This window comes from Taudactylus pleione, unplaced genomic scaffold, assembly GCF_031769625.1.
Source record: "Taudactylus pleione unplaced genomic scaffold, aTauple2 ptg000377l, whole genome shotgun sequence".
Taxonomy (NCBI): Eukaryota; Metazoa; Chordata; class Amphibia; order Anura; family Myobatrachidae; genus Taudactylus; species Taudactylus pleione.
Window position 1 is genome coordinate 4,146,196 of NW_028284778.1, and position 20,739 is coordinate 4,166,934.

The 20,739-nt window shown below is 44.6% G+C and overlaps 1 protein-coding gene across 6 annotated transcripts in view; it reads right to left on the reverse strand.

The window, feature by feature from the left end:
* Positions 1–20,739, reverse strand: part of LOC148508050 (NACHT, LRR and PYD domains-containing protein 3-like) — a 156,291-nt gene that overhangs the window by 106,171 nt on the left and 29,381 nt on the right. For all 6 annotated transcript variants that reach the window (XR_015869629.1, XM_088445164.1, XM_088445162.1 and 3 more), the window contains exons 3-5: positions 15,466–15,756; positions 11,351–11,389; positions 6,329–8,027 (exon numbers count right to left, since the gene is read on the reverse strand). Coding sequence is in view for 5 of the 6 variants with exons in the window: in XM_088445164.1 (XP_088301290.1) it covers positions 6,329–8,027; positions 11,351–11,389; positions 15,466–15,756 (2,029 nt within the window). In the remaining variant the exon portion in view is untranslated. The remainder of the gene's footprint in view (positions 1–6,328; positions 8,028–11,350; positions 11,390–15,465; positions 15,757–20,739) is intronic.

Here is a 20,739-nt window from a genome sequence, read left to right on the forward strand (position 1 = left end):
GATCAGCTGTTTGGATTTTAAAAAGTATGTTACCCATTCTACAAGCTGCATAGTCTAACTAGTGCTTTGCAATCACTCAGATCAGCTGTTTGGATTTTAAAAAGTATGTTACCCATTCTACAAGCTGCATAGTCTAACTAGTGCTTTGCAATCACTCAGATCAGCTGTTTGGATTTTAAAAAGTATGTTACCCATTCTACAAGCTGCATAGTCTAACTAGTGCTTTGCAATCACTCAGATCAGCTGTTTGGATTTTAAAAAGTATGTTACCCATTCTACAAGCTGCATAGTCTAACTAGTGCTTTGCAATCACTCAGATCAGCTGTTTGGATTTTAAAAAGTATGTTACCCATTCTACAAGCTGCATAGTCTAACTAGTGCTTTGCAATCACTCAGATCAGCTGTTTGGATTTTAAAAAGTATGTTACCCATTCTACAAGCTGCATAGTCTAACTAGTGCTTTGCAATCACTCAGATCAGCTGTTTGGATTTTAAAAAGTATGTTACCCATTCTACAAGCTGCATAGTCTAACTAGTGCTTTGCAATCACTCAGATCAGCTGTTTGGATTTTAAAAAGTATGTTACCCATTCTACAAGCTGCATAGTCTAACTAGTGCTTTGCAATCACTCAGATCAGCTGTTTGGATTTTAAAAAGTATGTTACCCATTCCCATCTAGCAAGCAACATATTGCTCTTACATTTCTGCATAATGGATTTTATTTCTGTTAGCAAAGATTTAGATGTAATGACTTGATTGTATTTTGGATTACCTGGGTGGGGGATGTTGTTCAGTGATGCCTAGTTTATGGTAGGATACTGCTTGTGTTTACACAAACCCAGTGCCAAATTTCTTCATTGATTAGTTAGCATTTGTGGTCAGCTGTAGCATGTCTCAATCAGACTTTCTTTAAGTTTAGAATCAGTATAGAGGCAGCCGTGGATGTCGATGGCAGCCGTGTATTATAAGCACTAAGTGTGTTATAACACAAAGTGTAATTATATAACAGTTAAAAAAAAACAGTAGAACAAACAATGAACAACATCTACAACAAGGTAATTACAATATCATTCCTTACCAGTAGTTTGTGTGTTGTGCATTATTGAATGTATTGCAAAAATGTATCAAAAACTTCTATTAATGATCTCACTCCATGGAATCATCTCTAAGACTACTACATCCTTTACTCTCCCTGCAGCTCCTCCTTTTGTACATATTGCTGCCTCAGTACTTTCCTCTTCTCTTACAAACACATATGAGCTTTTAACTTATCTAAACACATTGACAATAACATCCACAACCTCTCGCCATAACAAACATTCTGTCAAATCCCACAAATATATTTATATCTCGCTCCTGTTGCTTCTATTAGCTGGTGACATATCTCCAAATCCAGGCCCAACTCACATGCCACACCCACAACAAACTATAAATCCAGCTAACCTCATAAATATTGCATGCCTCCCTTCACCATCCAAGTCACTAAAATGTGCATTATGGAATGCACGCTCTGTCTGCAACAAACTAACATCCATCCATGACCTCTTTATTTCAACCAACCTCAACCTTCTGGCAATAACAGAAACATGGCTAACACAATCAGACACTGTCTCCCCTGCTGCACTTTCACATGGTAACCTACACTTCTCACACACCTCCAGGCCTGGCAATTGTAAAGGAGGTGGGGTAGGAATATTACTCTCCCAATCTTTCACATTCACAGTTCTCCCACAGGTACCTTCACTCACATTTACATCATTCGAAGTACATTCTATCAGGACTTTCACCCCTTTCTCTCTGCGAGTTGCTGTTATCTATCGCCCGCCTGGGCCACCGCACCAATTTCTGGAACATTTTTCAGCCTGGCTCCCTCACTTCCTATCCTCAGACATCTCCACCATCATTATGGGTGATTTCAATATCCCCATTGACAGTCCACAATCTCCTCATGCCACCAAACTATTCTCTCTAACCTCCTCTCTTGGCCTCTCCCAATGGACTGACTCCTCTACTCATAAGGAGGGCCACTGCCTTGATCTTGTATTTACCAGACTATGCTCAGTTTCTGATTTCACTAATGCTCCTTTCCCTCTCTCAGATCACAATCTTATCACCTGCACACTTTCCTCCATTACATCAACCTCAATGTCAGTGAAATCAACCAAACCTACTAAAACCCGCAGAAATATTAATGTGATTAACTTTCAACAACTATCTACCTCTCTACAACAACAACTCTCACCAATTTCTGCACTCACTTCTCCTGAGAATGCTGCATCACAGCTAAACCAGATCTTAGTAAAAGCCCTTGATGAAGTAGCTCCAGCTACCCATCACACTCCGCGTAGACTCAGACGTCAACCGTGGCATTCTAACTTAACAAGGCATCTACAAAAACTCTCACGTAAAGTAGAACGTCAGTGGCGAAAGTCTCGCACTCCAAGTGACTTCCTCACATATAAGTCTATCTACAACTCTTATCGTACTGCTCTGGACACTGCCAAGCAAATATATTTCCAATCTCTAATCTCTGCTCAAGCCTCTAACCCCAAGCGACTTTTTAATACATTTAAACTGCTTCTTACCCCTCCCTCACCCAAGCCACCTGCTACTATCTGTGCACAAGATCTTGCTTCCTATTTCAAGGACAAGATTGATAATATCCGAAATGAAATGTTATTCTCTTCCTCAGCTAGTGACCTACTCAATTCCCTACCTGAACCCTCTGGCACATTCTCTTCATTTGACCCCACAAATGAAGATGAAGTATCTACACTCTTCTCATCCTCCTACTCTATTACCTCTCCTCTAGATCCTATACCCTCACAAATTAGTAAAGCTCTGTCTCCTGTGCTCATCCCAACCCTAACTAAAATCTGTAATCTCTCTCTTTCTACTGGCATCTTTCCATCACTGTTCAAGCATGCAGTGATTACTCCCATTCTGAAAAAACAAAATTCTGACCCTAACACTCTCTCTAATTACCGTCCTATCTCCCAGCTCCCATGCCCCTCCAAGCTACTGGAGAGACTTGTCTACACCCGCCTCACACACTTTCTTAACACCCACAACTTATTGGACCCACTTCAGTCTGGCTTCCGTTCCCAGCACTCCACAGAGACAGCACTGACTAAGGTAGTAAATGATTTGGTCACTGCCAAGGCTAAAGGCCATTACTCACTTCTAATTCTTCTAGATCTCTCTGCTGCTTTTGACACTGTTGACCACTCTCTTCTCGTACAAACATTACAATCCCTAGGTCTTAAGGACACAGCCCTTTCTTGGTTCTCTTCCTACCTATCTGATCGCTCTTTTTCTGTTCGTTTTTCTGATTCTGCCTCCTCTTCGCTACCTCTATCAGTTGGAGTACCGCAAGGCTCTGTCTTAGGTCCTTTGCTATTCTCAATCTATACCACCTCTCTTGGCAAACTAATCCGCTCTTTTGGATTTCAGTACCATCTGTATGCGGATGATACTCAAATCTACCTATCCTCTCCAGATTTATCACCATCTGTATTGGTCCGTGTCACTGAATGTATTTCTGCCATTTCATCTTGGATGTCATCTCGCTACCTGAAACTTAATATTTCTAAAACAGAATTAATTATATTTCCACCGGCCAATAACAGTTACCAATCTGATCTCTTTATCACTGTTGATAACTCAACAATCCACCCCACCCCACAAGCTCGCTGCCTTGGTGTCATCCTTGATTCTGAATTGTCCTTTGTTCCCCACATTCAATCTGTCTCAAAATCATGTTACATACATCTAAAAAACATATACAAAATTCGACCATATCTCACACAAGACACTGCAAAAACTCTAATCCATGCACTCATTATTTCCCGCATTGACTATTGCAATAGTCTCCTTACTGGTCTTCCCAAAAACAGGCTATCGCCATTACAATCCATTATGAATGCAGCTGCGAGGCTTATCTTCCTTGCCAAACGTTCATCATCTGCTGCCCCGCTCTGTCAGTCCCTCCATTGGTTGCCGGTTTTCTACCGTATTCAATACAAAATACTGTTACTTACACATAAGGCCATTAACCGAATTACACCAACATACATCTCTTCACTCATCTCAAAATATCTCCCAACCCGACCTCTCCGCTCAGCACAAGAACTGCGTCTCTCATCCCCACGCATTACTTGCTCCCATTTACGGTTACAGGACTTTCTTCGGGCTGCACCTACTCTATGGAATGCCTTACCACACACAATAAGACTTACCTCTACTCTTCAATCCTTCAAGCGTTCCCTGAAAACTCACCTCTTCAGACAAGCTTATCAGATTCCAGAACCGACCACATAACCTTCATAGCTTCCATGTCTTATTACATCCCCTCTCACAGTCCATACATAACCTCACATATTGTCTTTCTTTCACATACTCCTGACATTTTGCCGACATTCCTATGTGACTGGATCAAGCAGCCCACCAAGAAACTCTGCATTCTGGCCAGACCAAATTGCAATATATATAGCACCTATCCTTGTGTATCAATGCCTGTTTCCCTATAGATTGTAAGCTTGCAAGCAGGGCCCTCTTACCTCTATGTCTGTCTGTTATTACCCTGTTTTGTTCTATCAATGTTTCCAATTGTAAAGCGCAACGGAATATGCTGCGCTATATAAGAAACTGTTAATAAATAAAATAAATAAAATAAAATATGGCCCTCACCACTGCCAGCAGCATCCTGTTAGCCGTTGGTGGTCTAGTGTGTGAATGGGGAACCCCAGGACCAATGCTACCAGCACTGCCAGTGGTCTCCACATTGGCAGTGTTAAGCCGCAAGCATGCGGCTCACTGTAAGCAGGGAGTCACACTTACCTGTCCCCATCGGCAGTGGCTGTGGCTGCAAGCTCCTGGAGTGGTGGTGTGCTTATCCCTTCCTGGAGTCCCGCAGCAGAAGTCACCAACCAAGTCGCCAGTACTGCCACAACCGGCGCTCATGTAGTTGGAGCGGCAGTGATGGCATCCCATAGAGTGCCCTGCACTGCCTGCTCATAAAAAATAAATTGATATAAATAAAATAAATTAAAAGCTTAAAAGCAGCAGCCACAAAATGGTCCTCGCTCCTGCTCGGCACCAAAAAACTGGCTGGCGGGTGGCTGGGGTGGAGTATACTGGAGAGGAAGCCTGGGGGCTACTGGAAAGATAATAAGTAACTATTTAGTGTCCAGAATCTCCTCTCCAGGGTATACCCAAAGTGATACTTGTGCCCCCCTAATGGAGGAAGAAGAAATGGGGGCAATATAACAACATGTAGGACACTGCAGGCTATGTAACATCTTATCACAAGAGGCTATATATCATGCTGACAGATGAGGCATATGTAGCATACTGGTAATTGTTGATTAAAAAACATACTATAAATGGGGGAGGTGTCTTCTCAGAAACCATGTATAATGGTCTGACGATGTGCTATGACTTGTCTACATTCAGAAGGTCGACATTCAGTATGTTTACACCAGAATGTTGACAGTCAAAACACAGTCATCCATTATGTCAACATGCACTTAGGTCGGTAGGGTTAAAATTTCACTTGCATAATGTCAACATTCAACATGTTAACAACAAAATGTCATCATCAGAATCTGTCGAAGTTCTAACTGTCGGTCTTCTGAATGTCGACCAGTCAACCGATGACCACCTCCCCAGGCTCTCTGCATTGGGATATGCTGGCAGTACCACCATATTTGTGGGGTGGGTCTCTTGGGAATAAAATGGTGGCAGGTATGGAGGAGTGGTACTACTTCCAGGTTAGGTAAGTAGGAGGAGGAGCTACAGGGACAGAGAGGAGAGAAGAGTACAGGGAAGGGAAACCTCCACCAAATGCCCCTTTTTTGGCAACTAAGTGACATATCTGCATGAACAGGCTGCTGAATAACGTTCTGTATACTGGGGGAAGTAGTCTCTTTATGGCAACTGTACATCCAAACATTATACTAATAAAGGATAATTCCATATTAAATGCATTGACTGCTTAACAACTACAAGGGGTGATATAAAAGTGCATTTCTAACACTGACAATCACATTAGAGCAGTGCGGCCATCTCCATTCATGTTGGAACTATTTCTAGCTGCAGGGAGGGGAATGTTCATTCAGCTCTTCCCATTTACTCTAATAACTAGTTCAATTATCAAAAAATATCTCCAGAACATTACACTGTTCCCACCATGACCTAATTTTCTAAATGCAGTAACTTAAATAGTATCTCATACTTATATATATATTACGGCCAAACTCAGATTTACTTCCAGGACAGCTACAGGACACAAGAGAACATTGTGCTCAGTAATGTGCCAGGTACATACCATAGTGTGGGACACTTAGAAACTGCTTTCAATAGAACTTTCCGAGCCTTAGGTCCAATTCTGTTTTTGATAAAATAGACATTATGTTTTCTTGTACTTCTCTCCAAGCAGTAGGCTACAGCTCGCAAATCATTGTTCTCCTGGTCACCATAATAAGAACCTGTATTTATATGAAGGATGTGAGACATCATTCTCTCCACATAGTCCTCATCCTGTGTCTCGTACAGGTAGCATAATATTGAGTTATGGTACTTTGATGTCTTTCCCTTTAGCCATTCCTCCAAACTGGGTTTTTCCCTGAAGGAAATGGTACAACCGATGGTTCCCTCAATCTCCTGGATTTGTTTCATACTTGAGAGGCCAAATAGGAATCGTACAGTTAATGTTAAATGTGGCTGATGTTCTGATACCTTTAGTAAGTTTGTCACTTTTCTTATGTGTACTTTGACTTTTTTACTCACAGCTTTCTTATCCAGGACATAGTAGAGAGCAGCAAAGAACTCCTGCACACTCAGATGGATGAAGCTGTAGCAGGTGTGGGTCACAATGTCCCTGTGGAAGATGTTCTCATTCAGAAACACAGAGTCCAGCTCTGACATAGAGAGTCCATGTCTATCAAGATCTGATTCTTCAAATAGTATTCTCTGACCCCAAACTCCTTCATTGGCCAAAGCACACAGCTTCCTTATACATGTGCTTATAGGCTGAGCAGAGTCCCTTCCATGATACTTTATTAAACCCTTTAGGTACAACAGATAAATGGATGTGGTTGTCTTACAATTAATCACAGATAATCCATCTTTTATTAATGGTCTCATTACAGTACATACAATCCAGCAAGTTATAGGGACAGCACACATGGTGAACAGAGTGTCATTGTCCTTAATTGCACTAAGAACCAGATCTGCTTGTTCCTTGGTGTCAAAGAAATGATAGAAATATTCCTCACGCTGATCCCCTGTAAACCCCAGAATTTCCACAGTCCGGGGATATCTAACAAGCTGCTTCAGCTTCATCAGTGACAATGGCCTTGTGGTGATGATTAGGGAGCTTCCTCTAAGAAGCTTTTTCCTAAACAAACTGTACAGAAGGATTTCTTTGGAGATCTCCTGAAATGGATCATTACAAACTTTCATATTATTCATTGATGACAATTTTAATTCATCAAAACCATCAACAATAAAAAGGATTTCTTCAGAGTTACGGAAGACTGACTGCAACAAATCAGATGGACCTGACAGTTCACAAAACTTTGATAAATATCCAGCCAGGCTTATCTCAGAGGTGATGGTGTTGACTTCTCTACAACTAATGTAAAATACAAATTTAAACTTGTCTTTATACAGATTCCCAGAGGCCCAGTCCAGCATGATCTTCTGGGATGTCATAGTCTTCCCTATCCCGGCAGGTCCCTGTAACATCACAATCTTGGGGATAGTTCCATCTTTATCAGGATCAAACAGAGCCTGTATAGTGGTTGGAGAATACTTATCTGATGATCTGTTTGCCATAATCTGTAGATGCCTCTGGCCTAAAGCTGTTATTTCATGATGTCTCTGCTCTTCATCCCGATAATTCTTGATCAGTAAAAGACTGATGGATCTTTTTTCCAGACTGACATCTTCCCCTGATCTTGCGTTTCTATCTTCCATATGACGGTGTCTCTCTCTCATGTCATTCACATACTGTTGTCTACATGCTGTATAAGATTTTAATGGACATAATATAATTAATTAAGTCAATATGGCATGTAACATAGGATACTGTGATGTAAAAGAAACTGTATATTTGTCACACTCACCTATCATAAGTGTTCTGCTGTCATATAGTAGTGGGTCACATGTAACCAGTGATAGATGATATAGTAATGGATCACGTGTAACCAGTGATAGATGATGTAGTAGGGGGTCACATGTAACCAGTGATAGATGATGTAGTAGGGGGTCACATGTAACCAGTGATAGATGATGTAGTAGGGGGTCACATGTAACCAGTGATAGATGATGTAGTAGGGGGTCACATGTAACCAGGGATATATAATGTAATAGGGGGGTCACATGCAATCAGTGATAGATGATATAGTAGTGAGTCACATGTAACCAGTGATAGATGATATAGTAATGGATCACATGTAACCTGGGATATATAATGTAATAGGGGAGTCACATGTAACCAGGGATATATAATGTAATAGGGGGATCACATGTAACCAGTGATAGTTGATGTAGTAGTGGATGACATGTAACCAGTGATAGATGATATAGTAATGGATCACATGTAACCAGTGATAGATGATGTAGTAGGGGGTCACATGTAACCAGTGATAGATGATGTAGTAGAGGGTCACATGTAACCTGGGATATATAATGTAATAGGGGAGTCACATGTAACCAGGGATATATAATGTAATAGGGGGATCACATGTAACCAGTGATAGTTGATGTAGTAGTGGATGACATGTAACCAGTGATAGATGATATAGTAATGGATCACATGTAACCAGTGATAGATGATGTAGTAGTGGGTCACATGTAACCAGGGATATATAATGTAATAGGGGGGTCACATGTAACCAGTGATAGTTGATGTAGTAGTGGGTGACATGTAACCAGTGATAGATGATGTAGTAGTGGGTCACATGTAACCAGTGATAGATGATGTAGTAGTGGGTCACATGTAACCAGTGATAGTTGATGTAGTAGGGGGTCACATGTAACCAGTGATAGTTGATGTAGTAGGGGGTCACATGTAACCAGTGATAGATGATGTAGTAGTGGGTCACATGTAACCAGTGATAGTGGGTGACATGTAACCAGTGGTAGTGGGTGACATGTAACCAGTGATAGATGATGTAGTAGTGGGTCACATGTAACCAGTAATGTATGAAATAGTAGTGGGTCACATGTAACCAGTAATAGATGATGTAGTAGGGAGTCACATATAACCAGTGATGTATGATGTAGTAGGGAGTCACATATAACCAGTGATGTATGATGTAGTAATGGGTCACATGTAACCAGGGATATATAATGTAGTAGGGGTGGTCACATGTAACCAGGGATATATAATGTAGTAGTGGGTCACATGTAACCAGTAATGTATGAAATAGTAGTGGGTCACATGTAACCAGTGATAGATGATGTAGTAGGGAGTCACATATAACCAGTGATGTATGATGTAGTAGGGAGTCACATATAACCAGTGATGTATGATGTAGTAATGGGTCACATGTAACCAGTGATAGATGATGTAGTAGTGGGTCACATGTAACCAGTGATAGTTGATGTAGTAGTGGGTGACATGTAACCAGTGATAGATGATGTAGTAGTGGGTCACATGTAACCAGTAATGTATGAAATAGTAGTGGGTCACATGTAACCAGTGATAGATGATGTAGTAGGGAGTCACATATAACCAGTGATGTATGATGTAGTAGGGAGTCACATATAACCAGTGATGTATGATGTAGTAATGGGTCACATGTAACCAGGGATATATAATGTAGTAGTGGATCACATGTAACCAGTGATAGATGATGTAGTAGTGGGTCACATGTAACCAGTGATAGATGATGTAGTAGGGGGTCAAATGTAACTAGTGATAGATGATGTAGTAATGGGTCACATGTAACCAGTGATAGATTATATAGTAGTGGACCGTATGTAACCAGTGATAGGGGATGTAGTAAAGGGTCACATGTAGCAAGTGATAGATGCTGTGTTAGTGGCTCACTTGTAACCAATGACAGACAATGCTGTGTCTCGCCAGTTAAACTTATAACCAATTAAATATTTGTAATAGTGGATCATTTGTTACAATTCAATAATAAAAAAAATTATTGTACCCCCTGCTGTGCAAAATGGTTTGTCCGGGTGCAAAGTTACTTAGGGCTCTATTTATTAACATTATTTTTACTAAAATAAAGTGAAAAAGCGTGTTTTCACACCCTTTTCACATTATTTTAGTATCACCTATAATTATTACAGGGCAATTGAAGTAGAATTCGTAAAATTCTACTCCAAGCCCTAAGTATCACTTATTTTTAGTAAACCAGGGGTTCCCAACCATTATACTGATGCTGGTCTCTAAGATTTTATGTGTAGCTAATTGTCAGACTCAGTGTGTCAGATCATGACTGGTTTATTGGGTGGTCCCTCCAGGAGGGGGCAGCCAGCTGGGAATACTAGGGGGAAAGGAAGGAGGCACAGGTTACTAATACCCCTTTTACACCAAAATCCCCGGGTCTGACCCGGGATTTGGAACACGTTTCCAACCCGGATCAGACCCGGGGCAACCCCCTTTTACACTGCGGCGCCGACCCGGGCTATGCCCGAGTCGGCACCATTCACACCTGACCCGGGTCAGCACTGACCCGGCTGCCCGGCGAAGGTGACCAGCACTTTTTCCCCTCCCTCCCTCCACCGCGACCTACTTACCTTAGCCTGCAGTGGTCCGGAGGCAGGGAGAGCAGGTGGGATGCGCTGCTTCGTGCCGCTCGGGCAGGCGCTGCTTGCAGTGGCCTCTTGGAGATGATGTCATCTCCAAGCGCCACTAAAGCCGGCCAATCAGGCAGCATGCGGTGCGACCCGGGTCATCGTGAGCCGTGCCGCGCCGTTTACATTGCAGGGTGACACGGGAACAACCCGCGCTCAACCCTGCAATGGAGAATGGTCGGATCCCCGGGTCTCTGGACCCGGGTTGATCCGTTCACACCGACTAAATTCCCAGGATTATGCGCGCTCATGAACATCAACCCGGGATATTTCAGTCGGTGTAAAAGGGGTATAAATGTTGATGTGGAGAAATATGGTGTATCCTCACTGTACTGTAATCCTCACATGGGTCACAATGTCTGCCCCATAGTAAGGTGACTGCCTGGTGTCTATAGGACTTTCCTCAGCTGCCCCCCTGGTAGTTTCATCAAAGACACTTTCACTGGCCCAAGACCCAGACACTACATCTATCACTATAGATATATTTAAAATCCTTCTGGATACATTTAAAAGACAAAATGTCACTAACCTTCCAGTTCTACATCTGAGGATGTCTTCTGTAATTTTGCTGAAGGATAAAAACATAAAGAGAGTAATTATGGAAGGTGCAATGTGCCCCAGTGTAAGTAGGTAATATTATTATATGTCACTGAGGAGTATAACCAGATAACAGGGACAAGGCAGAAGGTGATCATTATTATACAGAACTCTGAGGGGATTCAAAATATCCTTCTATATTACATTAGCACCATATGTATCCCTTATACATAGTACAGTGATGTCATCTCTAGGCACTATTTATGTAAAAGATCAGTCACCGATTGTACAGGCCTTTATATATAGCATAAGTAGCTGCATTCTGTATATTATAGGGATATTAGAGGTTATTGAATACAGATGTCTCCTCATACATCTAGTCTCAGTATACCACATGGTGCGAGATGCCTGGTGTGAGTGAGCCGCCAGGTCCTGTGTGATTCTGCTATTGCTGGGCATCTTTTTGAGCTGAAAATGTGATTTAGTTGCAATGTGATGTACTAAGACACACCAGGAGACTTTGCTGATTATTGTGAGCGCAACTGAGGGAGTGATTCAGCTGCAGACGGAGATGCTATCGCAGCTGCTATAGCTGTAATATGGTAATGTATTACTGATCCACGATGCACCCAAGGATGCAGCATCGGATCATCTGCATGGCTATCGGATGGCTAATGACGATGGGGACATGTAAGCCTGCTATTACAGAGGAGTAAAAGAAGCCAGAAATCTCCATCAGCCGACAGAGATCCTGGTCTCTCCACTCCCTCCCAATGGCGGCAACATGCATCTATTTTCGTAACCTGACCCGATGCTGCCAGACTGCGTGCGGGATTGTAGACCCATTTTGCACATGCGCAGTATGGATCAGGTGCATGCACAGATTCCCTTCCATGATAATCAGGAATCTGAGTGTACCCTGTCACTGTGTCCACAGCTGAGTTGCCCCCTGAGTCTATATACAAAGCACAACAGAACTTGGAATGAAAAAGCAGCAGCTGATGCATCATATATAGATTTATAGACATAGTCACAGACATACGGGATACGTTCACAATCCCGGACACCTGTCAGAATCCCGGCGCTGGCATCCTAAAGGTGAGTAGAAGGGTTAGGTAATAGGGTTAGGCACTAGGGGGAGGGTTAGGAACTAGTGAGGAGGGTTGAGATTAAGGTGCGAGAAGAGGAAGGTTGGGTATAGGCACTAGAGGGAGTTAGGGTTAGGAGAATGGTTAGAATACCTACAGACAGGTGCCGGTATCCTAAACCCATCAGGATTTTGTCAAACGGGATCCTGAGCACTGGCATCCCATACCCAACCCAGACATACAAGTGTCACATATCACATTAATCAGCGCAGTCTCATGCTGGGTCCTGGTAACATCGCATCACAACTAAAAAGCATTTTCAGGGTAAAAAGATGCTCAGCACAAGTAGTCACACGGGACCTGGTGGCCAGGAGGAACAGCTTGGTATGACTCTAGTGATTGTCCTGTGTGTGTCATCCTGCAGTCAGTATAAGAGGAAGTGCATAGTGACTGTCCTATGTGTGATGTGTCATCCTGCAGTCAGTATAAGAGGAAGTGCACAGTGATGTCCTGTGTGATGTGTCAACCTGCAGTCAGTATAAGAGGAAGTGCACAGTGATTGTCCTGTGTGTGATGTGTGATGTGTCATCCTGCAGTCAGTATAAGAGGAAGTGCATAGTGATGTCCTGTGTGTGATGTGTCATCCTGCAGTCAGTGTAAGAGGAAGTGCACAGTGATTGTCCTGTGTGTGATGTGTCATCCTGTACTCAGTATAAGAGGAAGTGCACAGTGATTGTCCTGTGCGTGATGGGTCAACCTGTACTCAGTATAAGAGGAAGTGCACAGTGATTGTCCTGTGTGTGATGTGTCATCCTGTACTCAGTATAAGAGGAAGTGCACAGTGATTGTCCTGTGTGTGATGTGTCATCCTGCAGTTAATATAAGAGGAAGTGCACAATGATTGTCCTGTGTGTGATGTTTCCTCCTGCATTCAGTATAAGAGGAAGTGCACAGTGATTTTACTGTGGGCCTGATTCAGAGCCGGACGCTTTGACAGAGTGCTCGCTCTGAATCAGGGCCGTCCCTCTGTTTTTTTAGAGCGGCTTCCTGGCTGCTCGCATAGCTGTGGGTGACCACCTACAGCTATAGCGAGCGGCCAGGAATATGGTCGCGATGGTCAAGACCATCGCGACCATCGGGCTTGCGATGAGACCCTTGTGGTAGGGTCTTGTTGCCGCAAGCCCTAGTGGTTTTGGCTCTATCACTTGTGATGTCAGTGGGGCCAGCCCCAAACGGTAGGCGTTCCCATGGGAATGCCTCCATCTGGCCAGCCACGCCCCCGGGCCGCCCACCAAAGGGGGCGTGCTGTCACTCAACATCGACAGCACGCCCCCTTTGGTACGAGACCCGGAACGACGGCTTGCCCGTCGCTATCCGGGTCTCGCGCATGCGCACAACGGAGCCGGCTCCATCGTGCACATGCGCACTGGGCCAACATCGACCCGCTTGCGAGTGCTCAGCGCTGTGGAGAGTGGGTCTGAATAAGGCCCTGTGTGTAATGTGTCATCCTGCAGTAAATATAAGAGGAAGAGCACATTGATTGTGTGATGATGTGTCATCCTGCAGTCAGTACAAGAGGACGTGCGCAGTGATTGTCCTGTGTCATCCCGTAGTTAATATAAGAGGTAGAGCACAGTGATTGTCCGGTGTGTGATGGGTCATCCTGCAGTTAATATAAGAGGAAGTGCACAGTGATTGTCCTGTGTGTGATGTTTCCTCCTGCATTCAGTATAAGAGGAAATGCACAGTGACTGTCCTGTGTGTGATGTATCATCCTGCAGTCAGTATAAAAGGAAGTGCACAGTGATTGTCCTGTGTGTGATGAGTCATCCTGCAGTCAGTATAAGAGGAAGAGCATAGTGATTGTCTTGTGTGTGATGTTTCCTCCTGCATTCAGTATAAGAGGAAGAGCACAGTAATGCCCTGTGTGTGATGTGTCATCCTGCAGTCAGTATAAGAGGAAGAGCATAGTGATTGTCCTGTGTGTGATGTTACCTCTTGCAGTCAGTATATGAGGAAGTGCACAGTGATTGTTCTGTGTGTGATGTGTCATCCTGCAGTCAGTATAAGAGGAAGAGCACAGTGATTGTCCTGTGTGTGATGTTTCCTCTTGCAGTCAGTATATGAGGAAGTGCACAGTGATTGTCCTGTGTGTGATGTGTCATCCTGCAGTCAGTATATGAGGAAGAGCACAGTGATTGTCCTGTGTGTGATGTGTCATCCTGCAGTCAGTATATGAGGAAGAGCACAGTGATTGTCCTATGTGTGACGTTACCTCTTGCAGTCAGTATATGAGGAAGAGCACAGTGACTGTCCTGTGTGTGATGTGTCATCCTGCAGTCAGTATAAGAGGAAGTACACAGTGATTGTCCTATGTGTGATGTTTCCTCCTGCAGTCAGTATATGAGGAAGTGCACAGTGATTGTCCTATGTGTGTCATTACCTCTTGCAGTCAGTATATGAGGAAGAGCACAGTGATTGTCCTGTGTGTGATGTGTCATCCTGCAGTCAGTATATGAGGAAGAGCACAGTGATTGTCCTATGTGTGACGTTACCTCTTGCAGTCAGTATATGAGGAAGTGCACAGTGATTGTCCTGTGTGTGATGTGTCATCCTGCAGTCAGTATGTGAGGAAGTGCACAGTGATTGTCCTGTGTGTGATGTGTCATCCTGCAGTCAGTATATGAGGAAGTGCACAGTGATTGTCCTGTGTGTGATTTTCCTCCTACAGTCAGTATAAGAGGAAGTGCACAGTGACTGTCCTGTGTGTGATGTGTCGTCCTGCAGTCAGTATATGAGGAGTGCAGTGACGGTGGGATTAGATATACTGGGTGGCTGCTGGTACTGAATAAATACCACCCAGTTCATCAGATTTCCAGCAACCCCCATCACAGACACAAATACTGATTGCACTCATCATTGTTAAGTGTATTGTGATTAGTTTTTTTACTTAAAAAAGAATCACTGACAAGCCATATAGGAAAAATACACTTCACCACCACATGTTACTAGAACTCACCAGTTTGTGTCACTTGGTGTTGGAGATCCTCTGCAGGTCCCATAAGACTGATCAGTTTTAAAACCTCTGTGGTCACTTCCAGAGCTGCTTCCTCTCCATATACATTTACAAGTGTATCTTTTGTGTTAATACAATCTGCATTCTCCAGACGCAAACGTGGGTTGGGGCCTCGTCCTCCATAGGAGAAATTAGACAACTCAAATTTAAAACGCTTGAAGTCATATTCCCCCAGGTCTTCCAGAGCCTGATAAATAATATGTCCAGGTGTCCTGTTCCTCTCACACTGAGGTCCTGGTGGGAACAGAGTAATATCTATAACTATTATACAGAGAAACACCATCACCACCACCTGACATATATAACACCCAGCAGACTCATTTATTGCCATTGCCCTGAGATAGAGCTGTTCCTGATAATATAAATAGCGGGTAAAAGTCAGCAATAACAAGGAATGCATTTAGTAAAAGCTGCAGGAGGACGTATATGAGCCACTAATTTAAAACCATCTCATCTAAAGGGTGTAATATCTAGTCAGATATGGCCAGTAGGCGGCTGTGGGAAGCTAACCTCCCCACAGCCACCCACTGCTCCCCATCCTTTGGGTCCTGATCACTGCTGGCCACAATGATCGGGTACTCGGTGGCACCCCCTCCTGATGTGGCTGCAAGGGCAGCCGTGTGTTCCATAGAAGCTGCTGCCGTGTCCCAATTATTGTGGCCAGCAGTGATAGGGAAGCCAGCATTAGTACCCGCCTGTTGCGGCTGCAAGGCAGCCATGTCCTCCATGGAAGCTGCAGCAGCGGCTTCTGGAAGCCGGCTGCAGCTGCTGCTGTATTACCCACCTCTCCCGGCAAAGCCGACATGTCTCCATAAGCAGCTGAGGCTGCATCACCCCCTCTCATGGCATGTCTCCATAATCCAGCTAGGGGCACCCCCGGGGCCACCTCCTTCAGGTTTCTGTGCATCTGAATCTGCACTAGAAGCCGAAGTTCACCCTCAATCACTGCTGCCCACAGTGATCAGGCACTGTGTACACAGTAGGGATGAGTGGGTTCAGATTTCTGAAATCCGAACCCCCCCGAGCCCCCCCGATCCGAGTCGTATCCGAGTCAGGCTTAACTTTTCCCACCTGACTCGGATCTGAAATCGAGGCAAAACGTCATCATCCCACCTTCCGGATCTCGTGGGTTTTGCATCCTATAAAAGGTCCCCGCGTCAGCGCCATTTCTCACTCCGGCTGTGGACAGTGAAGAGGGAGGGTGGGAGCTAGGGCTGGCTGGGCTGTGTTGTGCTGCTGTTGTCCATAGGGGCTGTGTCCACTCAGTCCATAGGGGCTGACTGAGCTGTGTTATGCTGCTGTTGTCCATAGGGACTGTCTGGGCTGTGTTGTGCTGCTGTCATAGGGGCTGGCTGGGCTGTGCTGTGCAGTCAGTTGTCCATAAGGGCTGTGTCCACTCCAAAGTCTATAGGGGCTGGCAGGACTGTGTTGTGCAGTGTCCCATAAAGGCTGTAGTCCTAGAGGGGTGCTGTAGTGTTGTCCGGGGGGTGATCTGTCCATCAGGGGTGCTCCCCCAAAGTGCACTCCCAAAAATTTATTTTTTTCTGTGTTTGTTAATTGTGTGCGCAGTAGCCGCACGTGCATCAACCATTAAGCGCCAAGCGTGCGCCTGTTTCATAAATCAAGGGTCAGCTGGCTTGTCCATTGAAGGGTGCTGTAACCCCCAAAGTGCACTCTAAACAAAGTAAAAAAATATTTTCTGTTGTTGTGAATTGTGTGCACTGTGGCTGCATGTGCATCAACAAAGTAGCGCCAAGCGTGCTCCTGTGTCCCATAAGTAAAGAGCCGGCTGGCTCATCTCTTAAAGGGTGCTGTAACCCCCAAAGTGCACTCCAACAAAATTAAAAAATAATTTTCTACGTTTGTGAATTGTGTGCGCAGTAGCCGCACGTGCATCAACAAAGTGGCGCCAAGCGTGCGCCTGTGTCATAAGTAAAGGGCCGGTTGGCTCATCCGTTAAAGGGTGCTGTAACCCCCAAAGTGCACTCCAAACAATATATTTTTCTTTCTGTGTTTGTGAATTGTGTGCACTGTACGTGCATCCTCAAAGTAGCAGCGCCAAGCGTGCATCTGTCTGTTAAAAGGTGGTGTAACCCCCAAAGTGCACTCCAACAAAAATAATTTTTTTTTTCTGTGTTTGTGAATTGTCTGCACTCTACGTGCATCCTCAAAGCAGCAGCGCCAAGCGTGCATCTGTCTGTTAAAGGGTGGTGTAACCCCTAAAGTGCGCTCCACAAAAAATAAAAAATTCTTTTTTTTCTGTCTTTGTGAATTGTGTGCACTGTAGCTGCACGTGCATCAACAAAGGAGCAGCACCAAGTGTGCGCTTGTGTCCCATAAGTCTGCTAAAGGGTGGTGTAACCCCCAAAGTGCTCCAAAAAATAAAAAACATTTTTTTTTCTGTGTTTGTGACTTGTGTGCGCTGTAGCCACACGTGCATCAACACAGTAGCAGCGCCAAGCATGCACCTGTGTCATAAGTCAAGCGCCGGTTTGGACATCTGGTCCGGACTGAAGGACGTGTCAACAATTTCTGACATGTCTACTGTCACTGCATATGATACTGTCACCACTGACAGAATGGTGGAGGATTACATTGGTGACAGCATCCAAGTAGGGATGTCAGACAAGTCCGTAGAGGCAATTTGGAGGCCCCTGTACAAACTGGCTCTATTTTACCTGAGTTGCCCCCCCTCCAGTGTGTACTCCGAAAGTATGTTTAGTGCAGCCCGGAACCTTGTCAGCGAAAGGCGTAGGAGGTTGCTTCCACAAAATGTGGAGAAGATGATGTTCATAAAAATGAATTATCAACTCTTCCAGGGAGACCAGCCTCCAGAACGTACAGAGGGACCTGTGGTGGTGGATTCCAGCAGGGATGAATTAATACTCTTTGAGGATGAGGATGTACACAACACTGAAGAGGGTGAGGAATCGGTGGATGAGGAGGATGAGGATGACATGTTGCCTCCGTAGAGCCAGTTTGTGCAGGGACAGATTAATTGCCAGCTTGTTTTGTGGGGGCCCAAACGAACCAATCATTTCAGCCACAGTCGTGTGGCAGACCCTGGCGCTGAAATGATTGGTTTGTTAAAGTGTGCATGTCCTGTTTATACAACATAAGGGTGGGTGGGAGGGCCCAAGGACAATTCCATCTTGCACCTCTTTTTTTTCTTTGCATTATGTACTGTTTGGGGCCTAGTTTTTCAAACTGCCATCCTGTCTGCCACTGCAGTGCCACTCCTAGATGGGCCACATGTTTGTGCCGCCCACTCGTGTCGCTTAGCATAGTCATCCAGGTACCTTGGTGCAACCTTTTGGACTAAAAACAATATTGTGAGGTGTGAGGTGTTCAGAATAGACTGGAAATGAGTGGAAATTAATGTTATTGAGGTTAATAATAGCATAGGAGCAGAAAAACCCACAAATTCTGTGATTTTAGCTGTTTTTATGCTTTTTTAAAAAAATACAGATCCAAAACAGAAAACCCAGAACCCAAAACACGGAAGGGTGGTTTTGGCAAAACCAACCCAGATCCAAAACACGAAAAGTGGCCGGCTCCATCAGTGGTTACCATCAATGGCACACAAACTATCTATGGTGAGCCATCAACGGTTTGCACACCTCGATGGCCACAGCTGTGGTGGGGACGGAGGCCATGGAATGATCAAAAAAAAAGGACAGAGCTGAGCGGGGCATTGGGGGGCAAGGTTAAGAAAAAAAAAGAAATTGGCTCCTTGTAAATCGATAGAAAAGAACCATTGGCTCTCTGTCATTGATGGTAAAACATTTCGACATTGGCCATAAACCATTGATTATTTTGAATGGTCGATGGCCATTTCTACAGTATACAAGGGATGACCATCGATATTTTGTAAACCATCGGTAGTCTATGACAAGTGGTTTTGCCATCGCTGAGGGGCACCGTTGCTGCACCAACAATGTAAGCCCCTCAACCGATGTTAAGGAAACATTGGTAGCTACAGTCTCAAACAACTGATGGGTTCTACTGATTGTTGAACCACTCGGCCATCGATGGTACAGCTGTCAATGGCCATCATTACAGTGGGTCTGATTCAGAGCCGCTCGTAAGCGGCCGCTCGTTCGTTCCGAGCGATGTTCGCACATCTGCGCATGCGTATGGGTTGTAATTAGGGGTGAGCGGGTTCGGATTTCTGAAATCCGAACCCCCCTGAGCCCCCCCGATCCGAGTCCGATCCGAGTCAGGCTCGACTTTTCCCGCCTGACTCGGATCTGAAATCGAGGCAAAACGTCATCATCCCGCCTTCCGAGTCTCGCGGGTTTTGGATCCTATATAAGGTACCCGCGTCGGCGCCATTTTCTCACTCGGCTGTGGACAGTGAAGAGGGAGGGTGGGAGTTAGGGCTGGCTGGGCTGTGTAGTGTAGTGTAGTGCTGCTGTTGTCCACTACTTCAAAGTCCATAGGGGCTGGCTGTGTTGTGCTGTGCTGCTGTTGTTAATAGGGGCTGTGTCCACTACTTCAAAGTCCATAGGGGCTGGCTGGACTGTGTTGTGCAGTCAGTTCTCCATAGGGGCTGTGTCCACTCCAAAGTCCTGTGCAGTGTCCCAGTCCTAAAGGAGTGCTGTAGTGTTGTCCAGGGGGTGCTCTGTCCATCAGGGGTGCTCCCCCCAAGTGCTAAAAAAATTATATATTTTCTGTGTTTGTGAATTGTGTGCGCAGTAGCCGCACGTGCATCAACAAAGTAGTGCCAAGCGTGCGCCTGTGTCATAAGTAAAGGACCGGCTGGCTTGACCGTTAAAGGGTGCTGTAACCTCCGAAAGTACACTCCAGTCCAAACCAAAAAAAAAATTATTTTCTGTGTTTGTGAATTGTGTGCGCAGTAGCCGCACGTGCATCAACAAAGTAGTGCCAAGCGTGCGCCTGTGTCATAAGTAAAGGGCCGACTGGCTGGACCGTTAAAGGGTGCTGTAACCTCCGAAAGTACACTCCAGTCCAAACCAAAAAAAAAATTATTTTCTGTGTTTGTGAATTGTGTGCGCAGTAGCCGCACGTGCATCAACAAAGTAGTGCCAAGCGTGCGCCTGTGTCATAAGTAAAGGGCCAGCTGGCTTGACCGTTAAAGGGTGCTGTAACCCCCGAAAGTACACTCCAGTCCAAACCAAAAAAAAAATTATATATTTTCTGTGTTTGTGAATTGTGTGCGCAGTAGCCGCACGTGCATCAACAAAGTAGTGCCAA